Source organism: Astatotilapia calliptera, chromosome 2 (assembly GCF_900246225.1).
Source record: "Astatotilapia calliptera chromosome 2, fAstCal1.2, whole genome shotgun sequence".
NCBI classification, from domain to species: domain Eukaryota; kingdom Metazoa; phylum Chordata; class Actinopteri; order Cichliformes; family Cichlidae; genus Astatotilapia; species Astatotilapia calliptera.
This window is the reverse complement of record NC_039303.1, coordinates 25,044,040-25,065,236: the sequence shown is the minus strand read 5'-3', so window position 1 is coordinate 25,065,236 and position 21,197 is coordinate 25,044,040. Positions and strand designations below refer to the sequence as shown.

Here is a 21,197-nt window from a genome sequence, read left to right as displayed (position 1 = left end):
TGGTTTTAAATGACATAATAAAAAAAGAGAAATACAGCCTCAACAAGTCTTCACCGCTGATCCACTTAACTACCTGTGAGACATAAGGGAGACACTAGGAGGTCATGGAAGCTCACTGTAACCTTTAAAACCACCACGTTGATTTCTTTTGAGAGCACACGATGTGACAGCAAACTGAAATGCCGTTGGAGAGAGCAGAGCCGCGGCTACCTCGACGACCGCTACTTGTACACGCGGATATGAATACAACAATGCCCACTCACAGAGGAGGGCTTTGACTCATGGCCTTTTGTTCTGCAACACTACAATTCCTCAGAATAAATAGGAGACACGGGCTGAGCGCAACGCAACAGACACACACAGAAGGTAACCGCTGCTGCTGATAACTACAGGGAGGAGGTGAGTGTGAGCGCTTCTCACAGGGAGATAAGCCCGATCAATAAAAACACAAGCAAGCGATAAGGCTGAGATGAGGTAAACAGGTTGCATTTGACTCACGGGAAAATGTTGCGTTCTATAAACGAGTGTGTAGTCCCAGGATGAGGCGATGCCAGAGTGAGCGGCGGAGCTATTCACGTCATCCTTCTGAGTTGGTGACATTTAAAGACAAAAGGGTCTGTCCGGCCTCCTACACTCTCAGACCTTTCCCCTCTGAAGGTCAAAGGGTTCGGTCTGTCTCATGAGGATGAGGTAATTGTTAAGCAGTCAGTTGGGAGGTCAACTCACCACGCAGTCAGTTATATACCACCAAATAATGGGCAAAGTACACTTTTGCAGGGATTAAATGTCAAAAAGTGAGTCTGGCAGTTAAACTGATTTTGATTGACAGAAATGAGTGTGGGCCACCAAGCCAACTCCCGATGATGCCAAATCCACCCATGCTCACTCACACTTACACTTAAACCTGTTATACATCATGAATCTGTGATGTTCTGTACTTTGCAGTACTTATGTGAAAGTGTGAAAGTTGGGGACTTTCAGAATATCTCTGGCAGATAGCGCTGGACAACTTTAGGATTAAACCTGCATAGCAGCCATGTTACCTCATAGATAAACAATCGGAATCAGTGTTAGCCAACTGACACAACCACTGCTCTGCAGGTTTAATTTGCGAAGTTGTGACTTTGCTGCATTTAAGTTTCAAAATCTGTTAAGAGGAAGTGGCAGGAACGGTAAAATACTCCCAAAGATTAATCTCCAGCTATAAGGAAACACCTGCCACTCGGGGCCAATGATTAACTTGGGTGTGTTCTCTGTATGGGCACTTGTAACCTGTGAGTGAGAACAGGGGCCATGCTAATGCAGCAAGCATTGTGGTTCACATGGTTAACACACTGGTTAGAAATTACACAGAACTTGCTGCCAGTTACTTACACAGTTCCTGATAGAAACTACTCTTGACTGTGGTGGGTTCGAAAGCTAAACAGCATTAAATCAAACCGTGGCAGAATAAAGGCTGGCAGCCCTGCATGCTTGGCCAGGTCCTGCAGTGATTTTCTTAACCTGGCCTGGCTTTAATTGCAGTGACAGACGGCCTTGAGTGCAGATCAGGCCAAGCCACGGGGAGAGGGATGAGCGAAGGGGAGGAGTGTTGAGTGTAAGAACATGACACTTTCACCTTAGTGCAATCAGACATGGAGTTTTGGGGATGACCGCACACAAAACGCACAAGGAGAATAGGGTACGGGATAAGCTCGGGATCAGGAGAAGTAGAACAGAGGTTGGAGGAAAGGGGAAATCTGTGGAACGCTGAGGCGGAGCAAAACCAGTGAGTGGAAGGAGAGCTGATTAGTGTTTGATTAGGTGGCTAGCCTGAGGGGAAATATCACATGAGGAGGACTGTGCCATTACTGCTGTGCTCTCCCCATTCCACCATCTGCTTGAGTGTAGTACACATGATTGGCTTTCTGTGCACTTTTGTGCCACAAAATAATATCAAGATAAACAGCATATTGCATCGTATGGAGCACATTTGGGGGGGAGGACATTCAGTTGCACCTTTGGTGCCTGCATTAAAACAAGCAAAGTATGAGAGTGCAGAGCTGGGAGAGCCCACTAAACATCAGTCTGATTGATGGACCACAATCTGGATCCTCTAATCTTTACTACGCTCACCAAATAGTCAGCAGAATATGTGTTTCATCAGCTGCTTGTGGTTTAGGGAGACAGACACAGAGGCACACTCACAAACGCACACTCACCGGGGGGGAGCATCAGTCCCCCAGAGCTCAAACAGCTGAACGAGGAGCTCTCATCAGCTGTTTGGCTGATTCTGCTGAGAGAAGAGCACCAAAGACTGACTGTGTCAAAAGAAATAAATAAAAAGCCCTAAAAAAAATCCAACAATCTCCCGCATAGAGCTTAGATTTAATATTCTAGAGTGTACAATGTGCCTATAAATAGTGTCACAGCCTTTTTTTTTCTTTAATAGATCGAGAGCACATGATCATTTGGGATTATTTGAGCTTAAATCAATATACAGTGTGACAGCCAAGGTATTAGTTTTACACTGATACAAAAGAGAGATCGTTATATTTGCTCTGCAGATTCTTCAAATAGTTATCAAATTATTACTTCTCTTTACTGATTGGCGTAACAAGTTTCTGCACACACACAAAAAACAAACTACATGAAAGCAATCTGCTGTCACAGACACAGAGGTTAAAGCTCTGATTGCAGAATTTTATCTCCTGGGTGATCACATGGAGGAATGTGTTTTTATGTGGCGACTTGAAGCCTAAACAGCACTTAAGCTGTCTGGGTGATTGCCATGCAGTGACGAGCGCAATCTCACAGCAGCAGAGACAGCAGCATCACCCCGCCATCACCTCCAATCCTAAATTACAGGAATGGTTAGCGCGCAGTCTCCAACAACAGCCTGCACTTGTCTCTCTGATGTGCGCTTGCTCTTGCGTCAGCATACGCCCATAACCACGGCAGTCAAAGGACTCCTTCTGCAACGCTCCGCGACTTCTCGGGTCAGAGGTCACCTGTGGCCTCTGGTCTCCACGACGACAGCCTGGCAGTCCCCAAGACATCCCCCCACAGGCACCAACCTCCTTCCCCCTCCCACGCCATCCAAACACAGACGCTCACAGAGAAACAGCTTTTGTCCCCAAACTCCTGGGCATCAAACAGAGAGCCAAACATTTACAACCGTGCAGGCCCAACAGTAGAAGTGCAGGAGACCACCAAAGCTGCAAAGTGACCAGAGTTAAAGGCTAAAAAGAACAAAAATATATGGGTCCACCAACCCCCCTTCTCTTTAACATACTCACTGACAGGGTGAAAGCACTGCAGACGGCTGGGTAGCCGTAAGGATTAACCCTGATTTAGGAGCTAAAAACTTTGGGAGAGCGACACTGTGTCACTTTAAAGGCTTTAATCTGCACAGGCAAGCTTATCAAGCGCGGTCCTTTCACGTCTTAAGTTTTTATTTATTGATTGATTTATTGGATCATCATTGACCACAACGCACCATGCACTGACACAATTTCCAGCTGCAGCTCTGCATGCGCAGCAGTGGAAGCAGATAACGGCAAGATTGGGAAAAACAAACTGGCACTCACCATATTCCGCATGCAGGACATCTCTGGAACCAGCACGGCCACTCTGCTGCAGTTCTGTATCCCGGTGCTTATAAGCAGGGAGGAAAAAAAGATTTAAAAAAAAAAGTAGAAGAAAAAAGGTGGCTCCCCGGGGGTATTTTCCAGTACTTTGGCGATCGACCGGCGTGGAGAGAGTGGAGTTCAGACTGGGACTGTGTGGTTTCCCTCTCAGAGGTTTGAATAGCGGAGAGCAGAATGAGGGAAAACACGAGAGGCAGGGAAACATGCGCCTGTCCTGTCCCCCGGTAACGCTGACACACTTAGCTGAGAGGAGGAGAGGCAGCGACATCTACCGACAGTAGAAGCTCATGCAAGAAAATCAGAAGCAGTGTGGATAATATGATTAATAATAGCAATAAAACAATAAAGTAATAATAAAAATAAATAGAAATATTTTAGGTGATACCAGAGCTAGACTATTAGCAGGCAAAGAGGGCGAACACTACTGGAGTACTCACTTTTAGTAGTTTTAATCTATACAAATTTGTAAGAGAAAAATCAGCTGATTCATACGGAGCCCCTCTGATGACATGGTCCAAAAAATAAATAAATTGTGGCCACGAAATATCATTTCGAGGCCACGAAATAGGTATAACGTGCCCTCGAAATACTTATTTGTGGCCACGAAACACTTGATGAGATATATATATATATATATATATATATATATATATATATATATATATATATATATATATATATATATATATATATATATATATCATCCCAGGGCACATTCACTAGAACCTGCGTCAGCCATAGTACGGAGTCCTTGCTGTTGGTGATGTCCTTAAGGTGAGTGTATTATATTTTATATTTATTTCATATTGTTATCCCGCAATTCGGCAGTTATTTATTCAGACCTATATTGTTACTATGTTCTAAAGGGTATCTGCTGACGTTTCAAATGTTGTATCCTCATGTTGTTACTACACGTTGTTTTGTTGTGCTAATATGTAGCCGTAAACTCATTTTTAACTGTAGGACGTGCGGCGGCCCCGCAGCACACTTTCAAAGTAGAGCAAGGCTGAAGGCTACTAATAAACGAGGTATGTTCAACATAAAACCTTAGTTCTCTGTGTCACGAAGGTGTCTCTCTTTTACCCTGGCCACATCACCATACTAGCTGGTGCAACTAATCTGGTCTGGACAATAATAACAGTTTTAGATGGAAAGCATCTTAAAATTGCCTTTTTTTTTGCTGAACATCTCCTTTGAAAGTAGCATCATGTGAGTCACACTTGTTAAGGTAATACATGCTAAATGAGCCGTAGCTTTCAATGCATCACCGGATGATGATGATGATGCCTTGCAGTTACAGTAGCTCACTGCGGGTATCACGTTGCCAAGGGAACTAATAAAGCATACAGTGATCGGAATGATTTTGTATTGATGCAGGTTGTCATTGCTCATGCTGAACTACTTAAACTCCAAGTAGACGGTCGCTCCATTCCTCATTACCATAGATAATATCTAAGTAATAAAACAATCATTATCAAATTCTGATTTGCCATAGATAAAGTGATTTTATAGGTAGGCTATCATGTAAAAATCTGCTACATAAAATTTATAACTGAGTGTAAAAATACTTATTTCATTTTCATGTGGTTTAGAGGTCTCGGCTGCGAGAATTCTTAACAGAGCGTAAAGCTGAAGAAGATGTGATCAAGAAACTTGAAGATGAGAATGTAAGCCACTGCAGCTGTTGCTGTGTGCGTGCGTGTGTGTCTGTGTGTTTGTTTTTGAACGGAGAGCCGCAATCCACAATTTGCTATGCACATTCTAAAAATATTTATTGAATTTCATATTTTTGTTTAATCAGTGACATTAATTAATGACGTGATATGTTTAAAGAGTAATTTTAAAAGTAATTTTTGTTCATCTTATGTTGGACAAATGTGTACCACATTACCAAAAGTATCTGTTATCAAAAGTAGATAGCAAAAAACAACTCTAAAATATGCAGTTGTATGTATTCATTGTTTTTTTTTAATATTGACAATTTTATTAATTTGTTATTTATATTTTTCAGATTGATGAAACTGTCATTCCCTTAATGACAGACAATGACCTGGCAAAGTACATCCCCAAAGTTGGCGATAGAGTCTCCACTGTGGCCTTCTGCTGACAAGCAACACTGTCACGGACGTCACCATCCAGGAAAGAATCTATACTCTCAAGGCTACGACATAGACTGACAGGAGTTGAGGGAATGCCTCCTAAAAAGAAATTGTCTCAGTGGGCAGAAAATACAAATGCAAAACGAACAGTGAGACGAATTGAGGTTGGCTGGATGGATTTTGATGAGGAGAAGGGTGGGTTCAAACAGGTGAAGTCTGTAAGTGGTGGTGGAACAAGGCATTTATCTGTAGATAAAAATGAAACAGTGTCAAATATCAAACTTATGGCTGAAAATCTGTTTTTCCCCAATGGCACCTCAAAAAAACCCAAAAGTCTTTCACACTATTCAACTCATATTGAGAGCTCACAGATGCATGTGGATGCTTCCAGTACAGTTGATGAGTTGTATAAGCAAAGTAAAGTCAAAATTCTGCGACTTTATCTGTGTACCAGAAAGAAAACACAACAGCATCCCCAAGACGTAGAGGCCGATCATGCAATAACCCAGCCCTCTGTGGTAGATCTCACTGGCAATGAACCTAATCAGGCCGCTGATGATCTGTTGGTGGAAAACATAAATTCAGAACCATCAAACTTTGTAATTAATGATGGAGCTTCCATAAGTGGATATTTGGAACTGAATGACACATTACCATGGGATGGTCTGCCAAATGTAGGTGAAAGTGAAGATTCTGATGCAGTTGTTATTATTAGTGGGGATAACATGGTGGATATTAGCGTGGTTGAACTAAACCCTGAAACACTGTTTACAGAAAAAGAGTCGGATCCACCTCATCACACATTGTCTCTCTCACCGGGGCTGACAGGAGAGGCCAATATTCCTGACCAAGCAACCCCTGAACCACGATCTTGTCCCGTAATACTGACTGTTAGAAGAGGTCATTGTCTTACTGATTTGATCAGTGCCTTTAAGGACTCAAACATTATTTCATCTGAGGTCAATATCAAAATGTTGTCACCAAATGGAGAGCTTGAACAGGGGGAAGGAAGTGGTGTTTTGCGGGACTGCCTGACAGAATTTTGGATGGATTTCTTTTTTTTTATTATTTTCTTTTTTATTTTCTTTTTTTTTCATCAATGTGATATTTTTTCCTCAGATATTTTTATTAAAGTTTCTGCATCCATTTTTACAAAAGACAAATTGAACAATATGCCGTTTTCTTTTTGAAGAACATAAAACAATATGAAACATACACTCCCACCTCATAATTATAGGAGTACCAGTGGGTGTACAAAAAGAAAAAAGAAAGGGTCCAATCTAATAATACGAGTAGCAAACCCTGGAGTACAAGATAACAGTTCCTGAGTGTACAAGAGAGATGTGGAGAGTTTCAAAGCCCACACCCCCACACAGACACAGAAAAAACAAAACACACAAACCAAGAAAAAAAAACAAAAAAAAAACAAAAAAAAACACAAACATAATGAGTGGTCAGCTTAGTTGTAGAGATTTCTATGACAGCTGCACATTGGGAGTTGAGGTGAAAGTCCCATTCACCCGGCATGACTTTCAGTGTGAAGAATGGCAGGCTATAGCTAGAGTGTTTGTTGTAGGGTGGAAACAAGCTGGTTACTTCCCAGTGAAGCTTGCAATACCCTTTCTGGAGGAGATATTGTACGGCTCGACAACCAGTAGTTTAAAAGATTCCTTTCTTTTGTACGTCTCACAAGAAGAGCGATCTGTTCTCCTGAAGGCTTTGGATGACTTCAATTCAGTGGATACAGATGAATTGCTGGAAGTACTTGATGCACATGAGTGCAAGCAGGTTCCTACCAAGGACACACTGCTCCCTGTTTTGGCACAGATAGGACACAAAGTAGGATTTTGAAGGGCTGGACTGCTGCATGATGGAGAGGAGGACACCGCCACGGCCCTTCTGAGGGTGTTCGACTCTGACACTGACAACGAGGATTTCTTTGGTTTTGAAAGTGACAACGAAGGAGAGAAGAAGAGTGGATGACGAAGCCATCCTGAGCCTGTTTGTATCCGACACTGGAGAAGAGGACTTTGGTGGTTTTAGTGCGCAGAAGAAGAGAAAGATGGTGGTGAATGACTGACTTTTCTTCTTGTTAAAGCTGTGTCACTGCACCTGAGCCTAAAAGGTAGTCCGAATCTATTTTTCTGGTGTGCTGTAGGCTACTGTTATGTACTACATGTGCAAATATGTACCCATAACTTGTTTTTCAAAATATTAATAAAAGTGATGTCTCCAAACAGCCATCTCTTTCCTGACAATTCACTTTGTGCATATTCTCTTACATATGATAAGTCAACATTGAAACACCTGCGGCTTTTGGTCAGGTGCGGCTAATGTATGTATATTCAGGCCCCAATGTTTGTAATCAAGTGCTGGCGTCCCGTTGTGGGTTCTGTAGCTGGTTTACTCCCACCAGAAGGACTGCATCATTTCATAGCAGAAAAAAAACCGACTGTAAAAACAGTGAAGGAGCTTCTAATCTTTCCAGAGGAGATGACAGCTGCCCAGTCAACAGTTTCTCGTTACCTGAAAAGACACATTGGAGAAATTGATTTCAATTATCTTCAGCTTTTCCTGCGGTTCTGTACAGGATCCAATCTGTTGGATAAAGCCATATTAATTGAGTTCATAGAAACTACAGATTTCCTCCGCAGACCACAATCCCACACATGTGAATGTGTACTAAAGCTGCCCCTTGGTTATCACAGCTATCCAGACTTTCGCAGTGAATTTAACAGCATTCTCGCAAGCTCTATGTGGGTGATGGATGTGGTGTAGGTCAGTGTTACCCAACCTTGGTCCTCAAGGCACTCTGCCCTACACGTTTTAGGTTTTCCACCCTAACAGTTCATAGAAACACGGGTGTAGTTAACAGTAACATGAAGGAATGAATGTGAATGTTCAATAGACTGGGTGGTTAAGTTCTCTTAACAGTGTAGCCCGTTGTGCCTTTTTCATGTGCAGCCTTTTTTTTTCATCTGGTCAGTAATTGCTTTCTTAGTTTCTCCCCCCAATTAAAATAGTAAGCTAAAGGGAATGTTCAGGTTTTTTGAAGTGGAGTTACCTGTAGTAGACAGCACTTAGCACTCTGATTTTGCAGAAGCAGCAGTGAGTGTTGGGGACAAAATAAGGCAACAAATTGCTTGGGGAATGAGACCACAAAACAACACCAGTTGAAAATACATATACATATTTAAATAACATTTTCAGTGCTTCACCTGGTAGGAATCCGTACACTAAACATAGAAGTGCATCTGTTCCTGCTGCACACATTGTTACTGTGTTTCTGGTTAGTGCCAAAATAAATGACTAATTTTAACATTCTAATACTTTTTTACTACAGGAAGAGTAACAAATATTTCCAATATAGCATACAGTAACAGTTCTACAAACTGGAAGATTGCTGAGTGCTGTCTACTGTATATACATACATAAGTACAACACCATTACAAATACCATATTCCAACTGATTAAGCATGTTCTATATTAAAGTATTTCAGATGTTTGCAGAAATCTTAATAGAAACAAGAATGTGAACCTTTATGTTCCTAATGGGTTTAGAAGAAAAGTTGTCAATTACAGAGATTGGTTACATTGTAAAGAGGTTTGTATAACATTTTAGAAATAACTGTTATTTTATCCTGTTATTATATGCAAAATACAACCTGTTTTTGAGTATGGTGTATTTTGAAAGACACCAGTAAACCATTCTCATTTGTACAAAACTTTGTCCTCTCTGTTACATTCTATACATCTTTAAACATGAACATGTCTAATGACACCGCTGAAAGTTATTTAACTACTCATTCTATAATGTCATACACGTGCTGTGATTTTTAAGAAAAGAAGCCGTTCTTTATCAAACATGGGATTGCTTTAATCTATTCCACAATAAGCACAATTGAGCAGCAGCATCAATAACAGCCTGGTAGCACACCCGGACAGTGTCTTTATTGCGGCTGGGGATTTTAACCACGCGGACCTGAAATCTGTACTTCACAATTTCCACCGTAATGTGAAGTGTGCTACCAGAGGAGATAGAACGTTGGACCAGGTGTACACCAACATGGCGAATGCGTACAGAGCCCAGGCTTATCCCCACCTGGGTCTGTCAGACCATCTCTCCCTTCTGCTACACCCAATATACACACAAAAGATCAAGAGCACTGGGATTACAACCAATACCGTGAGAACATGGCCGCAGGACGCTATTCCGATGCTTCAGGACTGTTTCCACTGCACAGACTGGGATGTATTCAAGGTGCAGGACACTGACAATCGTGTCGCATTGGACAGTTACACCTCCACTGTCTTGGACTACATCTGTTTCTGTGTGGACAATGTAACAACTTGGAAACGATTCCGTGTGTTCCCTAATAATCCACCCTGGATGACACACGGAGTTCAACAACTTATTCGAACAAGGAACAACGCTTTCAAATCCGGGGACCAGGAGGCATACAGTGCTGCCAGGGCCAACCTGAGAAGAGGCATCAAGACTGCCAAGCAGCAGCACAGGAGGCGTATCGAGGCCAGGTTTGAGAACAACACAAACCCAAGGCAGGTCTGGGAGGGCATCAGGGCTATCACGGACTACAAAAGAAGAACACCATCACCCTCAGCTGACAGTTCTACTCTGGCTGAGGATCTAAATCTCTTTTATGCCCGTTTTGACAGGGAGAACACCGACCCTGTCCTGTCCCCTCTCCCCTCAACCGACCCTGCTCCGGTCCTGAGCACTCATGAGCTGAGGCGTGTGTTCCGGAGCATTAACACCAGGAAGGCGGCCGGGCCGGATGGAGTGCTGGGCCGGGTGCTAAAAGACTGTGCTGCGGACCTGGCGGACGTCTTCACCTCTATATATAACACCTCGTTGTCCTGTTCACTGGTACCATCCTGTTTCAAAGCAGCAACCATCGTTCCCATCCCAAAACAGTCAAATGTCACATGTCTGAACGATTTCAGACCTGTGGCACTCACCCTCATTCCCGCCAAATGCCTGGAGAGACTGGTCATTAAACACATCAGAGCTGCTTTTCCACCATCCCTGGACTCGCACCAGTTTGCATACAGGGAGAACCGGTCAACCGAGGATGCGATCGCCACAGTGCTGCACACATTACTGAAGCACTTGGAACACAGGAACACCTATGCACGGCTCCTCTTTGTAGACTACAGCTCGGCTTTTAATACCATCCAGCCATACAAACTCCGTCCCAAACTCCACCAACTGGGACTTAACTCCTCTCTGTGCAACTGGATTGTGGACTTCCTCACTAACCGTAGACAGAGTGTCAGAGTGGGTAAGAACACCTCTTCCACCCTTGTGGTCAACACCGGTGCCCCTCAGGGGTGTGTTCTGAGCCCTCTGCTATACACTCTCTTCACCCATGACTGTATTTCCTCCTGCGCGTCCAATCTCATTGTTAAGTTTGCAGATGACACTACAGTGCTCGGACTTATATCCAACAATGATGAGACAAACTATAGGACAGAGGTGCAACAACTAGAGTCATGGTGCCACGACAATAACTTGGTCTTAAACACCAAAAAGACCAAGGAGATCATTGTAGATTTCCGGAAGAGGGGTCATAACAACCCTCTGCCTCTCTTCATTGGCAGTGAGGCAGTGGAGAGGGTGAGCAGTTTTAAATTCTTGGGGGTAACTGTGACCGAGGACCTGTCCTGGGGCAACCATATCACCTCAGTTGTACGGAAGGCCCAACAGCGCCTCTACTACCTGAGGAGACTGCGGAGCGCACACATTCCCAGATCTCTGATGTTGAACTTCTACAACTGTGCCATCAGCAGCGTTCTGACGTATGGATTTCTAGTGTGGTTCCCCAGCTGCACCAAGGCCGATCAGCAAGCACTCCAGCGGGTGGTGAAAGAAGCTGGCAGAATTATTGGAACAAGTCTGCCAGAGATCAGTAATATCTTCCCCACTCGCTGTCTGAGGAGGGTGCACAGTATCCTGCGGGACCAACATCACCCTGCGCGCCACCTTTTCCATCTGCTGCCCTCAGGGAGAAGGTACAGGTCTATACAGGCCAGAACATCCAGACTGGCCAACAGCCTGTATCCACAGGCTGTGAGGCTCCTGAACTCTCTGCCCCCCTCTCACGGACAATAACCATATCCAACTTCTTAATAGCAATGAACTGGTCTGCATTGGTGCATCATATCTTTATTCTCTTCCCCCTCCTGCCCCCCCCTCTTTCTTAAATAGATAACTATCATATCTGATATCATATCTCACAGTACAATAATATTGAATGGGTTGCATTGTTGTATTTTGTCATGTTTCTCAGGTCTTTGTCTGAATTTCTACGAACATTATTGCTAAGGATTGTCTTATTGCATTGGAGTCACACTGGGTTAAATATGTACACTTGGGTTTTAAGGGGTATTTATTATTTTCTTCTTTTTTGGGGGTTGTATGGAAGCCCCAAACGCAATTTCATTGTTCTTGACAATGACAATAAATAAATAAATACTAAATACTAAATAACAAAATTATAGGCTCAAGAAACATTTGGAGCATTGGTGACACAACTATGATTCTACACTTTAGCCTACTTGGTCTTCTTGTCTAATTGATCACAACATTAGATATATTGCCAGTCTATGTGGTTGTTATCCAAGGTGCTCTTGTTTTTGTTAGAAATGAACACATTTTTGGTACCAAAAACTATTATGAACAACTTTTGATGCTTTAACAGTGTGATAAGTTTAACTCAATCCCAAAAGGATTTATTTTTTTCTAACCTGTATCATATTTTAGTTTAATACTCCACGCTTTGTAGCTACCAAGAGCAAGCAACACTTCATGATGAGTTAATTTACTGACATGGATAAAATGAAAATTATGTTATACAGTCTTTTCTGATAATTTTGATACAAAGACAAGATAAGTACACACTGGAGAAAAATAATTACTTAATAATAAGTACATTAAGCTGTAGGAATACGTACTGAAGTACAAAATGTACTACATTTGTATGTTTGTGTCCATTTAAGTAGCCTCAAATAACTGTGAACGAACTGTATCCCTGAGATGAAAATATAAATCAAGGGCCTGGGACATGGTAGATGGGAATTCCAAGCTTGATTCCTCCATTATTATTGTGCACAAATCAAACACTTGCACATCACATGGGACTGAACTAACAAAAGTGCAGCTATTTTTACGCAAGGTCAAATCTTCTGTCAGTGGAACGAGACAGTCTTCTGCACCCCAAAGGTGAGGGGCCATGTACATGACATCAGGTATCCCACAGGGCACGTTGTTATTCTTTGAGGGCCTTATACGGTGAGCATTCCAAACACTCCGGATGTCATTCAATACCTCCTGATGAAGAAACAAGAATTGGGTCAGAGCTGTAATACAAGGCATTTGTAAAATGGTCGAAAATAAGTGTGGTGCATCCTTAAATGAATTGAAAAGCAGCAATGTTTGGATGCAGTTTAATGAAAACCAAAGGAAGAGGGAGTGATTGCAAAAAAAGAAAAGAAAGAACCACACCAGGCAAACCACTGAGTTGTGGGATCTGGGCTTTATACTAATACTAATCTTGGTCCGGATGCGCAAAGCTTTTCAACTTTATGCGCATAATACAGGTGACAAAATCAATATTTTTCAATCCCATGAGGGGATCCAATATCACCTCAGACCTGAATGTACCAATGATAGAGCGCTGAAGAGTTACTGATGCGTGAAGCCTCTGACTGCTTTTGACAGACTGGCAGTGACAGATCGGTAGCTGCAGCATAACTGCTGCAGAATGAGCGCAGACAAGGATAATGTCCTCCGATCAGAAAAAAACAACATTTAAGTCGTGCTGACTTCTGATCAGTTCAATTGGCAAAGTGTTCCCTGATTTAAAAACTTTGGCTGGGTTGATGCTTCAGCCTCCATTACGCACATACAGAGCGCAGTTGACCTACTTCAACAACGTTAGGAATACATTGCATTTACCGTTCGGTAAAGGTAATGTCGTTTTAATTATGTAAATGATTATTTTGTTACCCTTACTGCTAAAACAGCGTAATTTAATGTAATTAATTACCACCACTGGTTATCATAATATGGGCCATTTACCTGAATGATTGGCATGAAGCAGAACTGTGACAGATGAATCAAATCCCCAAAGAAGAATCCTTCGTCCTTCAGTTCTCATAGAAGCTTGATCCATGACTCGACTCCTTCTTTTCTCATCACTCCCCACCAGCTCTCAATTCTCTGGTTTGCGGTACTTGCGCCTGTGATGTAGCTTCTGTCTCCTGCTCTATCATCCCCGTCACTTCTCCGTAAATAACGCTGGAGGTCTCTGACCAACAGAGATGGGCAGTAACGCGTTACTTGTAATGCGTTACTGTAATCTGATTACTTTTTTCAAGTAACGAGTAAAGTAAGGGATTACTATTGCAAAATCGTAATTAGATTACCGTTACTTTCCCGTAGTAACGCTGCGTTACTGCGTTACTAAAACCGTGATTTTTTGCGAGAATGTCTCATGACAGTGACGTAAGCGAGTGCGCCGTTAGTGACAACAGCTGTGTGCAGATCAACAATGGATCACATATCGATTGTGGGAGAGAGTATGAGCGTGCAGCGTTTAAAGCATGGAAGTACTGACCTTACTTTGAGTTTGATTCCATAAAAAGTGACAAAAACATTAGCGTCCATCGTGCGTGGAAAAAAAACCCCTAAACTTCCAAGCAAGCACCGAGTGCGCAACGACGTAATGGGAAATTCACAGAGAAACTCGCGGATTCTTCAACTGACCGCGGCACATCTGCACCAGGGTAAACCTCCGCCTACCGCAGTCCTGCTTTACAGGTGAAAATAGAGCAACAGGACCGCTGAGTCTTTGACTTTATTTATTTTCTGCTGTGTTTTACTTACATCTATTTGAAAGACTGAGTGTAAACACAAAAAATATTTTATTTTATGTGCTGGAATGTGCAGACAATAGGTTTAAATGTTAAACTAATTTATTCAAGTCAGAGAATGTTGCATATAATTAAATTTTTGCTTGATGCATAAAGTTAAAAGATTAAAACTGATAAAACAAGTTTAAAAAAAAGAGACTTTTCCATTTGATTACATTTTGTATGATGGATTATGTAGAAAAAGTAGAATTGGGCTGAAAGATCTATCGCTTTATCACCTCTTCAGGTTGTAAATCGTGTTTTTAAAAAGTAACTAAGTAACTAAGTAATTAATTACTTTTGAAAATAAGTAATCAGTAAAGTAACGGGATTACTTTATTGGGGAAGTAATTAGTTACTGATGACTTTTTTCAAGTAACTTGACCAACACTGCTGACCAACACGTTCTCAGTGCCCATGTCAGTTCGTACGAGCCTGGGGATGATGTTTTTAACGAACACCTTTTATTGCTTGTAATGCACAGACACACCAACAGAGGGCAGTAATATCTCTTCAACATACATTGTAAAATTACTATTACAACACTCCCACTTAATTTTACCATGGAGTTCACTTACTTGACTGCCATTGCTTATTTCTTTCAAAAAACAACATTATGCACCTATATCACGGTGTTACTAGAAAATAAACATTTTCTCTTTTGTTTTGAACTCACACAAAAAATGTACTGTGTCCATCTTAGACAAAACTATTATTCTTCATTACAGTTAAATGCTCACCATCTTAACATAAGCATAGTATAGGCATGTTAAGCATATGATAACCCTTTTAAACTGAACACAGTCCAATCTTCCCTCTGAGATACTCAAACTTTTGTCTAGGCAGCGGTTTGGTTAACATATCAGCCTTCATGTTTTCTGTACAGCAGTACTTCAGCTGGATTTGTCCATTTTGCACACATTCACGAATGTAGTGGTAACGAATGTCTATGTGCTTTGTTCTTGCATGATCGACTGGATTTTTTGCGATTGCAATTGCTCCTTGATTGTCCTCCAGGATCACTGTTGCTGTGGTTTCCATTCCAAGCTCAGTTAGTAGTTGTCTTAACCAAACTCCTTCTTGTGCAGCTTGGCTCAAAGCAATATACTCAGCCTCTGCAGTTGAAAGTGCAACTGTTGCTTGTTTCTTGCTAAGCCAACTGACTGCACCTCCTGCAAGTAGAAAGATGTTTCCAGTTGTAGAACGTCGATCGTCCTGATCACCTGCCCAATCAGCATCTGAATACCCAACCAAGGTTCCTGTTTCTGTTCTTTGATATTTGAGCCCCAGGTTTAGAGTTCCTTTCAAATATCTCAGGATTCTTTTCACAGCTGTCAGGTGTGTAGTGTTTGGATTTGCATTGAACCTTGACACCACACTCACTGCTTGTGCAATATCTGGTCGTGTGGCCATGGCAGCATACAATAAACTTCCAACCATTGACTGATACATGCTTGGGTTTACAGGTTGACTGACATTATCACTCTTTCTTAATTTGACATTTGTGTCAGCTGGAGTTGCTACTGGATTGGCACTGTCCATTCCATACTTTTGTAGTATGTTTTCAATATACTGCCTCTGATGAAGCATAACATGGTTTTTGTCCTTGTCTTGGACCACTGAGATGCCCAGAATGTAGGATAGCTCACCCATGTCCTTCATTTTGTAGTGTTTCTTCAGAGTGTCCTTTAAGGTCTTCATGCTCTCTGCTGATTCTGTAATCAAAATCAGATCATCAACATACACAGCCAATATTTCCAACTGCTGACCTGTTCTAACAAACACACACTGATCTGAAGTACTCTGTGTAAAACCAATACTTTTCATGAACTCTGTAAAAGCTTTGCTCCAGCAACGTGGAGACTGCTTCAGTCCATATATTGACTTGTTTAGTTTGCACACTAGATGTTCCTGCCCAGGTTTGATGTAACCCTCTGGCTGCTCCATGTAGATTTCCTCTTCCAGGTGTCCATTCAAGAATGCAGTCACAACATCCATTTGATGCACATTTAGATTGTTTTGCACAACAAATGACAACAATGTACGAATTGAACCAAATCGTACAACTGGAGAGAATGTTTCATCATAGTCTGCACCATAAATCTGTGAATAGCCTTTGGCAACAAGTCTGCACTTGTATCTTTCCACTTGTCCATCACTGTGATGCTTAACTTTAAAGACCTATTTTGATCCAACTGCTTTGCGATCCTTTGGTAGATCCACTAAATCCCATGTGCCATTTTCTAGCAGTGACTCATATTCCAAATCAGCTGCTTCTTTCCACTCCTTTGCATTTGGACTTGACATAGCCTCTTCTAGTGTATTTGGTTCTGTGACACAACAGATGTTTGCATAATGATCAACTGTAGCTGCATCAGCAAACTCCTCAAATCCATATCTCTTTGGAGGTCTTCTGATCCGCTGATCTCCTTTTGCAGCCTCACTGGCGACAGTCTCCTCAGTACTTGTTTGTCTTTCACCCGTGTGTAGTGTCACCTCATTCCCCAAACCGAGATCTTTTTCACTTTGTTTGCATTTAAACTCTGTTTCATTGAAGACCACATCTCGTCGAATCAGTGTTTTTCCTTTTTCCTCATCCCATAGTCGTAGCCTTTTGCATTGGTTGCATATCCCAGGAAACAAACTTTCACTGCCTTTTTGTCCAGCTTCTTTCTCTCTGTGTCTGGAACATGAGCATAAGCAACACAACCAAATACTTTCATATGGCTAATGTCTGGGTTTTTTTCATACCATCTCTGATAGGGTGTTTCGTTCTTTAAAGCAGATGTTGGGAGCCTATTCTGTATGTAAGCTGCAGTAGCAACAGCTTCTGCCCAGAATGTGTTTGGCAACTTTGCATGTGATAGCATGCTTCTAGCTGATTCCACTAGAGTTCTGTTTTTTCTTTCTGCAACACCATTTTGCTGTGGTGTGTGTGGTACAGTCATTTCATGGTGGATGCCTTGAGCTTTCAAATATTCTTGAAACTCTTTAGATGTGTATTCCCCACCATTGTCAGTTCTGAGTCTTATTACTCCCTGTCCACATTCATTTGAGAAGATTCTTTCAAACTCTTTGAACTTGCTCAGGACTTCTGTTTTTTCTCTTATGAAATACACTTTACAACATCTGGAGTAGTCATCAATGAAAGTCACAAAGTACTTTTTTCCTCCAAGTGACTCAGTTTGAAAAGGACCACAAACGTCACTATGCACTAATTGCAACTTGCGTTTTGTTCGTATTTCTCCCACTGATTTGTAAGGTTTTCTTGATAATTTGCCCTCAACACAAGCTTCACAAAAAATGTCCTCCTCTTCATTTGTAAAGCTAACTCCTTTTACCAAGTTTTTGACTTTTTTCAGATTTGTAGTGTGACCTAGACGCTGATGCCACATACTTGCTGGAACTGAAGCAGTTGACGCTCCATGACAGGTTGTGCAGTTTCCCTCAATATCCAGCTGATACAATCCGTCAGATCTTTGTGTTCCCATTCCATGGAGAGCTCCATTCTTTCCTCTTATGTAGCAATGAGTCCTTTTGAACTTCACTGTGTTTCCCTTCTTGGCAGCAGCTCCCACTGAGAAAAGGTTCATTGATAATTTGGGAACATACAGCACATCATACATTGTGACATCTTTTCCATTACTAACTCTGAATGACATTTTCATTGTTATGTTGTCCAGACCTAAAGCCTCAACTACTCTGCCATCACCGAGTTTGACTGTTTGTGGTTCTGAAAACTCTTGGTAGTTTTGTAGAGCTTCTTTATTCCATGTCATGTGTTTTGACGCTCCTGAATCGATTAACCATTCTTCTTGTTGTGCATCACTTTTACATGACTCATTTACAACAAAAGCTCCCTCATATGAGTCCTCTTTGTCCTTATACACCATGCTTTTAGCCTTGTGGGCCTTGTATTTCTTTTTACTGCTTGGACAATCACGCTTGATATGTCCTTCCTTCCCACATTTGTAACATCTCCATGAGTCGGAGCTGTTTGCTCCCACTGTTTTTGATACACTCTGTTCATTTCTATGCATCTGAGATGACATCGCTGATACACTACTGGACACAGTGGTGTTGTCAGTAAGCACTCGCTTTTGTTCCTCATTTATCAAGGCTTGTTGAACGAACTGTAGTCTCAGACTGTCCATCTTTGTCTCCAAAGCAGTAACAACAGTTGCATAGCTGGGTGGCAAACTACCTAGAAGGGTGACAATTTGATCTTCCTCTTCAATTACAGAACCTATTGCCCCTAGCTGATCAGTAAGTTCCTTCATCCTCTTTAAATGATCATTGAGATGTTCTCCTTCCTTCATTTCACACCGGAAGTACTTCTTCTTCAGAAATAGCTTGTTAGCAACAGTATCTCTTTCAAACTGTGCTTTTAGCATCTCCCATGCTTCTTTGGGGGGTCTTACAGTTTGTTATCAAGTACAATTGGGGTGTACTTACATTCAGTACCAGCACTGAAAATGCCTTTTCTTTCTTCCGTTCAAATTCAGCTCGCGCTTGGGCATTAGCATCCGCAGCTAACTGCTCCGTCTCCTGTACCATACCCCCACAGTCCTTTTGCCTTCAACAGGTGCTCCAGTTGAAATTTCCACGTTGCCCAATTCTCCGGTCCGCTCAGCTTGTCAATAAACAGTCTATCTTCCATTGTGAATCCCACAATTCTGTTTATGACTCCCAAAAGAAAACATGTTAGCAGCTTCCCTTGGCGACCTCTGGGTCCATAACCTGATGTTTTTAACGAACACCTTTTATTGCTTGTAATGCACAGACACACCAACAGAGGGCAGTAATATCTCTTCAACATACATTGTAAAATTACTATTACAACAGGGGAAACCCCCACGACTCTCCACTGCTTCCACAAAGTAACCTCCGATAACCTTTGGGTCACTGTTAGTGTGTGCAGCCCGCAGCCAAATGATGTTGCGTGAGAAACCGTCGATGCATCCATTAATACATATCCCATATGGCTTTAGTTTGTCATAAGAGTCTATGTGCCATACAAAGTTAGGCCCCTGAGCAAAATATTGCCTCCTTCTGAGACGTCTGGTCTGGCGAACCTGGGAACCTACTGGGTCCAGTAAAGAGATGAGGATCCTGATGTCTTCTTTCCTGATTGCAATGCCGTGTTGTTTGCACTTTGTAAACATCCACCGATAACCGTGATCCTTCCCAGGCCCTTGCAGTTGGTTCACAATAAAATCTATCCCGGCGTCCAGGTCGTACTTACGTCTGTAAAGCGACTTGGCTCTCAATATCCGGTTTAAATGTCTCTCCGTAATGATGGTTCCTTGCATTGCCAGGCTTTTCAAAATGCATTTGTAGCTCATTCCCAGCCTGAAATAAAACTCAATCAGACTGTCTCTATCCATGGTGTATTTAGCCTACTCTTATGCTTATGTCTCTACGCAGCTGTCCAGGAATTCTATCAATAAGATGTGCTCACGTTATCTATTTCGTGGCCACAAATGCGTAATTCGTTGCCACGTTATACCCAATTCGTGCCCACAAATTAGCATTTCGTGCGCACCTTATACCTATTTCGTGCCCTCGAAATAGTATTTCGTGGCCACAATTTATTTATTTTTTGGACTATGTCATCAGAGGGGCTCCGTAGATTCAAGTCTAACCAGAAACTAACCTCTCATGTGGTATCGCTAAAACACTGGAGTGTTGACTTTTCTGTGGGACTCTGTACAATAATAAAACGGTTATCTACAACTTTATTGTACACACATGAATAATACTTTGGGGTTAATGGGGAACAAAATGGGTAGAAAAGGAAGTCATAGTGAGGGCCAGTTTCCACTTTTTATCTCTGAAGTGCTTGTTAATTTATCACAACATCCATCCATCTTCTTCTACTTGTGTAATTCAACAAGGAGAGCTGGACGCCAATCCAAGCTAGTGAGAAGTGAGGTGCACAGGGTGACAGCACATCACAATACACCCGTTTATAAGGGAAACCTAGATAGTACTGGGTTGTTGCTGCACAGCCAGGACGTGAATCCTCTGTTCTGCCACATCTCAAAGGTGCTCTGTTTGATTGTGACTGCAGAGGCCGTTTGAGTACAGTGAACTCATTGACAAGCTTCATGATAAGGTCAATGGTCATAGAGGGAAAGAGGAATAGATATGGTCAGCAACATTACTCAGGTAGACTATGCTCAGTTGCTACTAGAAAACATCCCACATACCATTAAATCACTGCCAGCTTGAACTGTTAATTCAAGGCGGGATGGATCCATGCTTTAAACAGCATAAACAGCATGCTGTTTATGCCACCAGAAATCAAAATTTATCAGGGCAGTTAACCTTCTCCTAACCTTCTATTGAGCAGTTTAGCCTCAGTTTCCTGTTGACATTAGCCACACCCGGCATGGTCTTCTGCTGCTGTAGTCCATCCGCTTCGAGTTCTGAAGTGTTGTACCTTCAGATATGCTCATCTGCATACTTTGGGTTTAACACGCGAATATTTGAATTACTGTTGCCTTCCCAGCTTAAAGCAGTCTGACCATTC

The 21,197-nt window shown here is 42.0% G+C and overlaps 2 protein-coding genes across 3 annotated transcripts in view; one reads left to right on the top strand and one right to left on the bottom strand.

The window, feature by feature from the left end:
* Positions 1–4,143, bottom strand: part of n4bp3 (NEDD4 binding protein 3) — a 29,724-nt gene extending 25,581 nt beyond the window's left edge. The window contains exon 1 of one of the 2 annotated variants that reach the window (XM_026189830.1): positions 3,570–4,143. The gene's annotated coding sequence lies outside the window, so the exon portion shown is untranslated. The remainder of the gene's footprint in view (positions 1–3,569) is intronic. The other variant, XM_026189857.1, reaches the window with a different exon arrangement.
* A 965-nt stretch (positions 4,144–5,108) lies between these two features.
* LOC113028286 (uncharacterized) lies at positions 5,109–7,579 on the top strand. The gene is made up of 3 exons (XM_026178444.1): positions 5,109–5,296; positions 5,641–6,778; positions 7,200–7,579. Exons 2-3 carry the CDS (start codon positions 5,821–5,823, stop codon positions 7,577–7,579), a joined length of 1,338 nt encoding a protein of 445 aa, XP_026034229.1. The 5' UTR covers positions 5,109–5,296; positions 5,641–5,820.
* Positions 7,580–21,197: the final 13,618 nt, after the last annotated feature.

Coding starts and splice junctions, on each gene's coding strand:
- LOC113028286 (XM_026178444.1), top strand. CDS start 5,821: ATGCCTCCTAAAAAGAAATTGTCTCAGTGGGCAGAAAATACAAATGCA. Junction 6,779..7,199: donor CCTGACAGAATTTTGGATGG/ATTTCTTTTTTT, acceptor TTAGTTGTAGAG/ATTTCTATGACAGCTGCACA.